This window comes from Pantherophis guttatus, chromosome 6, assembly GCF_059756535.1.
Source record: "Pantherophis guttatus breed Tessera chromosome 6, ASM5975653v1, whole genome shotgun sequence".
Classification (NCBI taxonomy): domain Eukaryota; kingdom Metazoa; phylum Chordata; class Lepidosauria; order Squamata; family Colubridae; genus Pantherophis; species Pantherophis guttatus.
The window spans coordinates 96,781,114-96,794,021 of NC_142068.1; the positions used below are offsets into that span (position 1 = coordinate 96,781,114).

Consider the following 12,908-nt stretch of genomic DNA (forward strand, 5'->3'; position numbering starts at 1 on the left):
AGGATGATTAAGGGACTGGAGGCTAAACCATACGATGAATGGTTACAGGAACTGGGCATGGCTAGTCTAGGGAAGAGAAGGACCAGGGGAGACATGATGAGAGCAGTCTTCCAATATTTGAAGGGCTCACACAGAGAGGAGGGTGGGGTGAAGCTATTTTCCAAAGCACCTGAAGGCCAGACAAGGAATAATGGATGGAAACTGACCAAGGAGAGATTCAACCTGGAAATAAGGAGAAATTTTCTGACAGTGAGAACAATCAACCAATGGAACAGAAGTTGCCTTCAGAAGTTGTGGGAGCTTCATCACTGGAAGGTTTCAAGAAGACACTGGATTGCCATCTGTCAGAAATGGTGTAGGGTCTGTTTGTGGGGGTTGGACTAGATAACCTACAAGATCCCTTCCAACTCTGTTAATCTGTTAAAGATCTGTTAATGTAAGGAGTTTGATGTATTTTTGGTGATTTACATCCTTTGCTACAACTATTCAGTGTTGTTTCCACTTAGGTTTTGGGCACCAGATGTAGTCATGCATCCTGACCTGCTCATAACAAGTAAAATATGTAGCCCAAATAAAGAAGTTTGCAGTCCAGACTGAACTTTTTGTCCCCCCCAAATTTTGTATCTAAACCTTGAAAAAGTCACCTATATTTGGGACAAGGATATTTTCACGGGTTGGTTGTTTGACTCTTGATTCTGTTTTCAGAAATAGTGGGGCATCCAGTTAAACCCTCCTCTAATTACTCATCAGACAACAAACTTCCCAAATGGGCCCAAAGCCCCTATACTTGTGAACAGATTTTAGGAGAGTTTTCCTGCTTACCTTCCCATCTCAGAAAAAAATAATAATAATTACAGTTTTAACATAACAGCAAACTGAAAATCTTGCTGAGTTTCGGTGCAAGATACTTTTGTAAAAACCAGCCTAAAAATGGTTGTTTTTTAAACATGCATGATCTTAAGAGAACTGTTGGAAAGTGACAAAGTTTTTGGGCCAGCCCCAGATGAATAAAGACTGGCGCACTAAAACATTTAAAAACACTTTTTTTTTAAGGATAGAAAATGATTTTCTCAACTTGTTTTTGGATAATTTCTATGCTGGATGTGCATTGAAATTTCATGAGGGATGAAACTATGAATGATTCTGATGCTGACCAATCATTTCTAGACTGGATTTTTAAGGACAGACTTTTTGTTTTTTTTTTTTAAAAAAGACTATTACTTTAGAATTAAATATAGTCATTACTAGGGGATGTGGTAGCTCACGGGCTAAGATGCTGAGCTTGTCGATCGAAAGATCGGCAGTTCAGCAGTTCGAATCCCTAGTGCCGCGTAACGGGGTGAGCTCCCGTTACTTGTCCCAGCTTCTGCCAACCTAGCAGTTCGAAAGCAGGTAAAAAATGCAAGTAGAAAAATAGGGACCACTTTTGGTGGGAAGCTAACAGCGTTCTGTGCCGTTCATGCCGGCCACATGACCACGGAGACGTCTTCAGACGTCTTCGGCTTTGAAACGGAGATGAGCACCGCCCCCTAGAGTCGGGAATGACTAGCACGTATATGCGAGGGGAACCTTTACCTTTACCTATAGTCATTACTATTTAAAAGCACACACTATCTATGAATTTAGTACCACAGAGATTTTTGCTTGCACATTTGAGATAGAGAAGGAGTCCTCAACCCCCGGGCCCTGGGCCCACTACCAGGCCGCAGCCTGTTTCAAGCCAGGCCGCATGAGCAACGAAGTCCCACTTGCGCGAGGGGTGAGCAAGCGTGCATGTGAAGCTCCACTTGCGTGAGGAGAGGACACTTGTGTTCCTACACAGAGGTCCATTTGCAGGAATGACGGGCGTGCGTGCCAAGAGGGAAAGATTGTGGATGGCTGAGATAGAGAGCATGGCCACAATAAAAATGTTCCTTTTAGTTTGTACAAAATATTTCCATTTTTAGTTTTAAAAAAAAGTAACCTTTTCTAACTCAGGAAAGGTGATTTGAAATGGACCAGATGAAATCTCACCAGAGAAAATGGGTTTAGATTGGAAACCAAGGCTTCATAAAGATGAAATGTATTCTCTCCCGGGAGAGTGAAATAAAAAATAACCTGATTTTGATTCCAGAGCAATCGAGTCACCCTGAAGATGGACGTATCTCACACTGAGCATTCTCACGTCATTGGCAAAGGAGGGAATAATATTAAAAAAGTGATGGAAGAAACAGGCTGCCACATCCATTTTCCAGATTCTAATCGAAACAACCAAGCGGAAAAAAGCAATCAAGTAGGTATTCTCTGAGCTTCTCTTGAACCCCGAAACCATCCACCAAGTCTGATGAAGACGGAATTGTCTCCCAGGACTTTTTGTGGAAAAGCATTTAGCCCACGTCTCTTAGGAGGGTATCGCTTTCACACTTTGTTTCTTTTGCGTTTGGTGGAGAAGGAGTAGGAAGCAGAGCAAGAGGCAGTATATTGTACAGTAGTGGCCAAATTGTGGAAACCTTTTGGGAAAAGAGTATTTTTTAGGTTTGATGGCTAATAACACCACTTTTTTGGGGGGGAGTTTCAAGATAATCCTATTCCACTGCTGGAATGGCCTGGGAATAGCCCAGACCTTAACCCAACTGAAAATCTATGGAGCCGACTGAAGAAATTTATTAATCAGAAGCAACCCAGCAATAAAACCCAGTTAATAGAAGCCATCATTCGATCTTGGTTTCACATTAGAACAGCTGCAGAACTAAAAGACTTTGTTCACTCCATGGGAAGACGTTGTAAGGCTGTAATTCATGCTAAAGGTTACTCAACTAACTATTACAGTAACTGGCATGGTGATAATTTTTGTATATCTCATTTTTTCTATGATGATCATTTTGGTATATCCTGTTTTTTCCACGTGTTTCACTTTTCTTCTTTCTACTGTAACTGCTATTCTAACAGCAAATCCTTCATAACAGTTATTCCATTACGTTCTTGATTAAATTATCTTTCCATTGATATATAATTTTATGGTACTATTGCAAAAAAAGGTGGTGTTATTAGCTAATTTTAGAAAATACACTTTTCCCAAAAGGTTTCCACAATTTTGGCCACTACTGTATACATGCAAAATTGCATGTTTTTCCTAAGAAAAGCTCTTTTTTCAGAAAAAAACCATCTTTGGAGATTTTCTTATTGAAATTAAGCCTTGAGGAGCACTAGATGCTTATCCTGGGTGTCTTTGTCCTCATCTTTATGTGTTCAGATAAGTTGTCAATTTTGCATCACGCCTGTCCTTTTATCAGGACACAGTGGTATACTTTTAAAAGGTTCTTGAAACCCAATTGTGTTTCATTCATTGTGTGGTTTTGTCAAATCGCTGTCTTTATTTTGTCCTTGCTTCAACTCCCCTTGTCATTCTGTGCACAATAACTCTGTGAGCATCATAAGTACATGAGCCTTGGTGGCACAGCAGACTAAACTGCTGTTAAAGTAGCACTTAGTTGCCAGCTGCCTGCAATTACTGCAAGTTCAAATCTCACCAGGCTCAAGGTTGACTCAGACTTCCATCCTTTCGAGGTAGGTAAAATGAGGACCTGGTTTGTGGGGGCAATAAGATGACTTTATATAAAATAGAACACGGCTTAGGGAGGGGCCAAAAAAGCCCTACTAAGCAGATATATACAAAAGTATGAAGGCTATTGCTTAGTGCATTGTAAGCCGCCCTGAGTCTCCGGAGAAGGGCGGCATATAAATCAAACTAATAAAACAAACAAACAAACAAACAAATAAATAAATAAATCAGTAATGCCATGTCCATCAAAATGTGTAATAAATGTGATTAGTTTTGGTTGCACAGCCTTTTTTCTCTCTGATGAATATAAGAAACTCTGTTTCCTGTAAATTGTGTAGAGCAAAAAATCTCAAAATTTGTTTTTAATTTCCATAACAGTTCTAAATGCTAGGGCAAAGTTGAAGTGCTCAAGAGGCCACAACTTCTCAGGTGTGTGTAGGCAGGGTGTACAAATGAGACCCAGATATTCAGATGATTTTTGCTTCTGTGCCCAACTGAGATGCAGTAGGCTTACGTCTTTTGTGAATATGTCTACCATCTTCCATTCTCCTTTACCCTCTGCTCCCATGGATGACCCCAGGGTGACTTTGAGAGTAAGAAACTCGAATTCCAAGAGATCTCGGCAATGCATTGATATTCTGTCAAGGATTCACTATTCTGCCTGCTCCTGCTGTTATTAGAATTTAACTTTTGGTCCTTGCATTTCTACAGGTGTCTATCGCAGGGCAGCCAGCTGGAGTGGAATCTGCCAGAGTTAGAATACGGGTAATTATGAAATACCGGCATGAGTGAATGTTACTTTAAAAAGTTGGGATTCCTCCAGATCCGTTATGTGTTCTGCATAATTTGCAGCTCAGGGAATTTAGCCTACCTGGAGCTGTGTTGTGGCCCACCAGCTGCCAGCGGATCTGGCAGCAGATTCGGACAGTGAGGAGATTGGGGAGGAACATGGGCCAGTCCTGGAGTCTGGGGAAAGCTCTGATGAGGGCTCTGCGTCGGAGGCAGAGATGGGGCCGGGGCCATCTGACAGTTGTCAGCTGCCTTCGGAGTCGGACATCAGTGGGGCAGAAGAACAGCTGGAGCCTGTTCCCGATGTGCGCATGTGCAGAGCTGCCAGGAGAAGGGAACAACTAAAGAACAAGGGTCGACTCAGGAGTAAAGCCACAGATGGATGGTGAAAGGCCCCTCCCACAGGGAATAAAGAGGAGCGAAGGGAAGGAGAGTTTGCAGGAGACAATTAGTTCATTTGGGTGAAGATCTGTTCCTGCATTCTGGCCAAGTATTGTCGGTTACAGTGTGGAATCTGAAAGATATCGGCCTGGCTACTCTCCAAACCTGATAAAGGTCGGTAATTGTGAACTATTTTGAAAGACTGTGGGAGAAGAAAGGCTTTGCTGGAGTGGAATACACTGTCAATTAAATAAAAGGGGTTTATCAGGACGAGGACTCAGCTTCGTGCTGCTGGGGAAGCCTCGGTCAGAACAAGCTGCAATTCTACTTATTGTTTTCCTGACTTCCAGTTGCATGTCAAGTGAAGTAGGCCGTCAAGGCAGTGGTGAAATCCAAAATTTTTTACTACCGGTTCTGTGGGCGTGGCTTGGTGGGCATGGTGTGGCTTGGTGGACGTGGCAAGGGAAGGATACTGCAAAATCCCCATTCCCTCCCCACTCCAGGGGAAGGATATTGTAAAATCTCTATTCCCACTCCACTCTGGGGCCAGCCAGAGGTGGTATTTGCCAGTTCTCCGAACTGCTCAAAATTTCTGCTACCGGTTCTCCAGAACTTGTCAGAATCTGATGGATTTCACCCCTGTGTCAAGGTCTGTTTGCACTTTCTGCACTCAGGAGAAGGGGGTACCATAAGCCACAGCATAGAAGAACAAAGTATTTCTATAGGCATTTCTTGTCACTTCCCATGTCTCTATAGACAGAGTTCCCTTCACTCTTCAGGATTACTGCCCCTTAATGCCAACTCAATAGGTCTTATCCCTGTAGAGCTTTCCATGTTGCTAAGAGTCCAGGTACGAGAATTAACATGTCAACCTATAAAACCTTAACCTCAGGTGTGCTTTTTTCCCCTCCCATTCCCTCTCTCCTGATTTTACAATACTCTGTAGATCCAGGAAAGCGGGCTCTTTGGTGTGTGAGAAGTTTTTTATCAAAATATATTTTATTCTTCCTGCTTCTTCCATCTTTCCTTAAAATGTTAACCGAATCTACCGTACTACGGACTGAGAATCAGTGTCATCATTAGATGATTGACAGTCAAGCTGAAAGGGTTAAGCTAAGCTAAATTAATCAAGTAAAAATAGCAAATGGGGGAAAATCTTTTACTCAAACTTCCTCAAATAAGTTTCCCAGACCTAATCTACATATCAAACGATAAGGTCTGTAAACACAAATAGAGTTAATTAAATTAGGTCTCCCAGCAGAACTTCATGTTCACAAGAATAAACATACCTACACACACACACACACACACACACACACACACACACACACACACGGACAAACTCCACTATTAAATTCTGCTGCTGTACCCCATTTCATTGCAGCTATCCCTAAAGTCAAACTCCTTGCTTTTAGGAATAAATATTTCTTCTTTCCTCACAGCTGTCTGGCTCTCATTTTTCTTTATTCTTTTTTTAAAAGTTTTTTATTTAATAAACATTAAAAACATTGGACACAGTGTGACCATCCTGGTCTTAACATACCCATACATATTATTTCCATAACAACAAATATAATTGCTATTTAACATACATTGCTACTTTGTTCTTACGTACATATCCCTTGTCTTCATTTGCTATCTATTTACTATTTGTTTACTATTTACATTTATTAATACTATCCAGTATTAATTCTCCAAACCCTAAATCTGTTTTGTTCCAACTCCTTTTCTCCTTTCCAACCAATAATACACCTTATTCCAGATTTTATAGTATTCTGTCTCATTCTTGTTTTTGCGTTCTATTCATTTCTGCACAAGTCAAAATCTTCCTTGTTATTTCTTCTTCCGGGGAGATTTCTTCCTTTTTCCAGTATTGTGCATAAACCAACTTTGCTGCTGTTATCACATGAAGCATTAAGTATATTGATTCTTTGCTATAATTCCCTTTTATGATTCCTTCTTGTGCAACTTTGGCTCGAATTGGAACCTCAAATTATTCTTCTGACGGGTGGCAGCCCCATTGTTTGAAATGCTCTCCCCATCTAAGCAGAGCCTATAGTTTGAGCCCTCTGCCCCTGCCCTCCCGATCTTTGGCCCTGGTAAGGCCAGGGAGAGATAGTCCTTCATCAGTCAAGAAAAAACAGCATGCTCGTCATGGTTGTAAAGATATTTGAAGTTGGTAAAGACTTCGGTTTTGTCCTTTAAAATAAATACATGGCCATAACGAGAGTAATCATCGACTACTGTTAAAAATAACGCCCCTTGCCAAGGGAGGGTCTAAAAGGACCAACCAAATCCATGTGTACCAGCTGATAAGGGTACCTTGCACGTCGGGAAGAAACCTTAGGTATAGCAGCAGTTTTTGATTTTGCTGCCTTACAGATGGCACATTCCAAATAGATATTACAATTCTTTATCTTAAGCCCGTTGCATTTTCCTGATAACCGGGAAGCTGGCATGGCCGAGCCTGCGGTGTAATATATGTGCACAATCCAAATGTAAAGGTTTACCCATGCACACTTTGTCAACCTTATGTATCTTATCATTACCAGTTTTTGTCTGTGCAGTAATGACAGTAGGCACTGGATTAATGGTCACCTTAGACTTTCTCAGGGTTGGCTGAGGAATTGTGATCTTAATGGGCTCAGCCTTAATGGCTTTGGATGTCCTAGGAGCCGGTTTAGGAGCTTCATTGGGATTAGGTCCAGCATCCTTGAGTTTGGACAACCTGGGGGCTAGCACAGGAGCTTTCTGCTCTATCTGGGCACTAGCCCCCTGTGTCCTCTTATTAGGTGTCTTGTGCCTAATCCCAATGAAGCTCCTAAACCAGCTCCTAGGACAAACCGAAGCCAAGGACAAACGAAGGCAAGCCGAGAGGGAACCAGGTTTCCCATGAAGGAAGTGCAACTGAGATGCTTGGATTAGAAGGAGCAGGCTTTACTTCTTATATGCTATTAAAAATGGGGAATTCTACAAGCTTGCAAATACTTTCATTCTTTGCTTCCTCTGAGCTTGAATCGCTTGCTGAAAATCATTGGTTTTGGCTTCCTGCTTTCATCAGTCACTCTTAACTTTCTACGGTTCTTGGATTTCTCTGGAGCTCCCTTCCATGCCTCATTGCTGCCTGGGCACAAAGCCCGAGACTGCCAAATTCATTAGGGCGATTCCTCTATATTTCTTCTGCTTATTCTAGTGGTCTGTGGTTCTATTGGGTTTTTCCTCCTTCTCTTTTATATTGCATTTAAATATATTGTTCATTGGGGAGGTGGGGGAACCACGGGGAATGCATTGCGTGAAATGCAAAACTGAAATACTTCCCGGTTTTTCCTCTCTGCTCCATTCCTGAAAATCCACCAGCGCCAACGAGAAGCAGAATCGTTGCCTCTGAATTGGCAACAAAGACTTCCCACTTTTTAATAACAAGGGGCTCTCGATGCGATGGCTATGCAGAGTAGATACGACCGATTCAACCTGGAAATAAGGAGGAACTTTCTCACAATGAGAACAATCAGCCAATGGAGCAGAAGTTGCCTTCGGAAGTTGTGGGAGCTTCATCCCTTGAGACTTCCAAGAAAAGTTTGAACTACCATTTGTCAGAAATGGTGTAGGTGGGGGGGTTTGGACTAGATGACCTATAAGGTCCCTTCCAACTCTCTTAATCTGATTATTTGCTGTGGATTTGTTTCACTTGCTGTTCCAGGAACTGCTGCCCTTGGTGTTGATGTTTGAACTACCTATAGCTGGAATCCTTCAACCGATCCCCGATCCAAGTTCCCCCACGATTCAGCATCTATCGCAGACATACAATATTTCGGTGTCCTTCAAGCAGCGTTCTCGGACGTACGGCGCGACGGTCATGATCAGAGGCTCCCAGAATAACACGAGTGCCCTGAAGGTGAACGATGGTTGTTCTGAGCTTAATGGTTTTAGGGAGCTGTGCGGTGGGGTGCTTGTTCTCGAGAGAGTGGATAGTAAATGGGGCCTGCAGATGCTTCAGGCTTCTTCTGGGCCAAGAGGGAAGGAGAACGTAGATCCCGAGAGCGTAGTTCAAGCATAATATCAATTGCAATTGGAGACTGCAAGTAGAAACCAGAGTTTGCCGAGATCACATACCTGTGTTCAGATTTCAGGGTGGCCCTGCTTACAACTAAATGGGCAAAGACACCCAATGTTTGCCCAAAGAATTTGTGCCAACAGTTTTATCTTAAGCAAGGTTCTCTATGCTGTTGTGCATAGATGATGATGACGATAATACCCATTTTTTTAAACATACTGTTTGCTTCCACGCATAAACAAAGAATAGGATAGGATAGGATAGGATAGAATAGAATAGAATAGAATAGAATAGAATAGAATAGAATAGAATAGAATAGAATAGAATAGAATAGAATAGAATAGAATAGAATAGAATAGAATAGAATAGAATAGAATACTTTTATTGGCCAAGTGTGATTGGACACACAAGGAATTTATCTTTGGTGCATACTCTCTCAGTGTACATAAAAGAAAAGATACATTCATCAAGAATCATAAGGTACAACACTTAATGATAATCATAGGGTACAAATAAGCAATCAGGAAACAATATCAATATAAATCGTAAGGATCCAAGCAACAAAGTTACAGTCATACAGTCATAAATGGAAGGAGATGGATGATGGGAACGATGAGAAGATTAATAGTAGTAATCTTTCCCTACTTGGGTTTACTTGGTGATTACCAGAGTTTGTTCTTACAGGATAATTTCCTACAAACAGGTTATTAAGCCTACTGGAATGAGCAAAGCATTTTGTTTCAAATGTCTATGGAGATGTCTCCATCATCTGGGTCATGGTTGTCCCAAAGGTGCCTTTTTCAAAATGCAACTGGATTTTCCTGGGGTTCCCCCTCCCCCTTTGAAATTGTTTCGCTTCTCATCCAGGAAGCTTCTTCAGAAGAAAATCCTTCTTGGATGAGAACCGAAACGATTTCAAAGGGAAAAAAACTAATGGCAAGAAAATCCAGTTGCCTTTTGTTTCAAATAAATTGGAGCACGAAACTTTGCCAAATGGAAAACTTCAAAGTTTCACGTCAGGAAGAAAAGTGCTTTCCACCCCTTTGAAGGGCACCAAGATATGAGCCCTGGTGGTTCAGTGGTTAGAATGCAGTATTGCAGGCTTCTATTCCTGTCTGCCGGCTGCCTGCAATTTGGCAGTTTGAGTCTTACCGGCTCAACCTTCCATCCTTCTGAGGTGGGTAAAATGAGAACCCAAAATTGTTGGGGGCAATAGGCTGACTCAGAGAGGGCTGTAAAGCACCATGAAGCAATATATAAGTCTAAGTGCTATTGCTGTTCCTTCCTTCCTTCCTTCCTTCCTTCCTTCCTTCCTTCCTTCCTTCCTTCCTTCCTTCCTTCCTTCCTTCCTTTGTTCCTTCCTTCCTTCCTTCCTTCCCTCCCTCCCTCCCTCCCTCCCTCCATGAGTCGTTGTGGTGCAGTGATTAGAATGCAATATTGCAGGCTAACTCTGCCGACTGCCAGGGGTTCGATCCTGGCCAGCTCAAGGTTGACTCAGCCTTCCATCCTTCTGAGGTGGGTAAAATGAGGACCGAGATCGTTGGGGGGCAATAGGCTGACTCTGTAAACTGCTTAGAGAGGGCTGTAAAAGCACTATGAAGCGGTATATAAATGCTATTGCTATAGCGAATATAAGTTTGTTTTGTTTTCTCTTCCTGGACAGGAAGGAACAGCTCTGCTCTTGGAGCACCTGGCTGGCAGTTTGGCCTCTGCGATCCCGGTGAGCACCCAGCTAGACATCGCAGCTCAGCACCATCTCTTTATGATGGGCCGAAATGGCAGCAACATCAAGCATATCATGCAGAGAACCGGTGCTCAGATCCATTTCCCCGATCCTAGTAATCCCCAGAAGAAATCCACAGTCTACCTCCAAGGCACAATCGAATCAGTCTGTCTTGCCAGACAATATCTCATGGTAAGTATCCCGAAGGATGGGGCAGCAGATGGTGGTAGGAACTTCTGTCACGCCTGGGTCACTAGCCCCTGAGGTTTGCAGTCACAAGTCACTTGACACTGACTTCCCTACAGTCCTCGACTTATGACCACAGTTGAGCCCGAAATTTCTGTCGCTACGTGAGACATTTCGTAAGTGAACTTTGCCTCATTTTACAACCTTTTTTTGCCACAATTGTTAAGTGAATTACTGCAGTTGTTGACATGGTTGTTATGAGAATCGGGCATCCCTGTTGACTTTGCTTGTCAGAAGGTCGCAAAAGCGGATCACGCGACCCTGGGACACTGCCAAGCGTCATAAATACGAATCAGTTGCCAAGCATTTGAATTTTGATCACTTGACCATAGGAATGATGCAGCGGTCGTAAGTCTGAAAAACGGTCATAAGTCCATTTTTTCAGTGCTGTTGTAACTTTGAGCGGTCACTAAACGAACTGTTGTAAGTCAAGGACTACCTGTACTAATAATTGGGCAACCTCTTTTATGGAAAAAAATTATCCAGAAAGTCTTGCTTGGCTGAAATTCTCTTACCCACATCACAAATTACCGTATATTTCCCCCCTTCCCCCTTGGCGATTGGAGTAGGAATTGGGCTCAAGAGTTCAAACCCAGGTTCGTCGGTCTGTAGTAGCTCTTAGCTACCCATACAAATAGCTGGTTAGTGTTCAGACTTAACATAGTTTCCATAGTTTAGGAAAATGCGATCATATAGGGGTCCCATTAAAGCAGTGTTTCTCAACCTTGGTAGCTTGAAGATGGGTGGACTTCAACTCCTAGAATCCCCCAGCCAGCAGTGCTGGCTGGGGGATTCTGGGAGTTGAAGTCCACCCATCTTCAAGCTACCAGGGTTGAGAAACACTACATTAAAGGATTCTGTGTCCCTCTCGGAAATCAAGAGCCTTGAACCTTCTTCTCTTGTCTGGTTCGTAACTCTGGTGAGGCAGATATTTAAATTACCCATCTCGAGAATGGTTATTCAGTTAGCTGGTATGATTTTCCAAACCCAGCAGAAGGCAAGATAAGCAATGGAAGAGGAAGAGTATGGAAAGCCATTTTTCTGAAATGGTATGGTGAAGTGTTGGTGAACCTTTTTATTTATTTATTTTTATTTATTTGTTTCCATTTCTATACCGCCCTTCTCCAAATAGGAACTCAGGGCGGTGAACAGCCAAAGTAAAAAACAGAGCATACAAAATTTAAAAAACAGTTTAAAATAATTAAATATTTTGGCTATAAATTAAAACAACCCAATTTAAAATCAATTTAAAATTTAACTCAAGCCAGCCCAGCTAGTTGAAATAAATGGGTTTTCAGGGCCCGACGAAAAATCCGGAGGTCTGTTATTGTACGTATCTCTGGGGGGAGGTTGTTCCAGAGGGTGGGCGCCGCCACAGAGAAGGCTCTCCCCCTGGGGGTCGCCAGCCGACATTGTCTGGCGGACGGCACCCTGAGGAGGCCCACTCTGTGCGAGCGTACTGGCCGGTGGGAGGCTATTGGTGGCAGAAGGCGGTCTCGTAAATGGCAAAATGGGAGTGCGCACGCAGGTGAGCGCCAAAAACTGGAGGAGCAGCTTCCCGGTACGCATGAGCTTCCAGTTTCCGGCATGCACATGCCCGCCAGCCACTTGGTCTTCCGGTTTCTGGCGCGCATGCATGCACGAAGACCAGCTGGCTGGCACGCATGTGCTCCAGGGAGCTGCTCTTTCATTTTCCGGTGCTCCCGCACATGCGAAGACCAGCTGGCCAGTGCACACATGTGCCCTGGAACCCTGAAGAGCAACTGGTGACGATTGGTGTGCACAGAGAAAATGGCTCTGTGTGCCACTTCCGGCACGCGCGGCATAGGTTTGCCATCATGGGTATAGGATCTCCTGCTTGGGCTACAAGACCTCCAAGCTCTGTTATTCTGTTATTTGAAAATTCCTGGACACAAAAGTGACGTCTGACTGAATCCAGTCCAGAATTTCCTTGAGTCTGAAGTTGTCTTGTGGGTTTTGGGAATTCGAGGCTTGCGAAGAGCGCTAGAGAGCATCACCTAAACTTGTGGCCTGTGCATGCCTTGGATAGTCACTAACACAGCCATTGTTTCTTTCAATGCAGCAAGGGACCACACATTTTATGGGATGGTAAGGCCTGGTTCTCTTTATCTATTCTGTAGCATTTTAATATTCAAACCTAGCACATGCCGTTC

The 12,908-nt window shown here is 43.1% G+C and overlaps 1 protein-coding gene across 1 annotated transcript in view; it reads left to right on the top strand.

Moving 5' to 3' along the window:
* The window catches only part of BICC1 (BicC family RNA binding protein 1), a 132,202-nt gene that overhangs the window by 94,365 nt on the left and 24,929 nt on the right, over nucleotides 1-12,908 (top strand). The window contains exons 5-8 of the mRNA XM_034435360.3: nucleotides 2,114-2,272; nucleotides 4,253-4,306; nucleotides 8,412-8,606; nucleotides 10,429-10,680. Coding sequence (XP_034291251.2) covers nucleotides 2,114-2,272; nucleotides 4,253-4,306; nucleotides 8,412-8,606; nucleotides 10,429-10,680 — 660 coding nt within the window. The remainder of the gene's footprint in view (nucleotides 1-2,113; nucleotides 2,273-4,252; nucleotides 4,307-8,411; nucleotides 8,607-10,428; nucleotides 10,681-12,908) is intronic.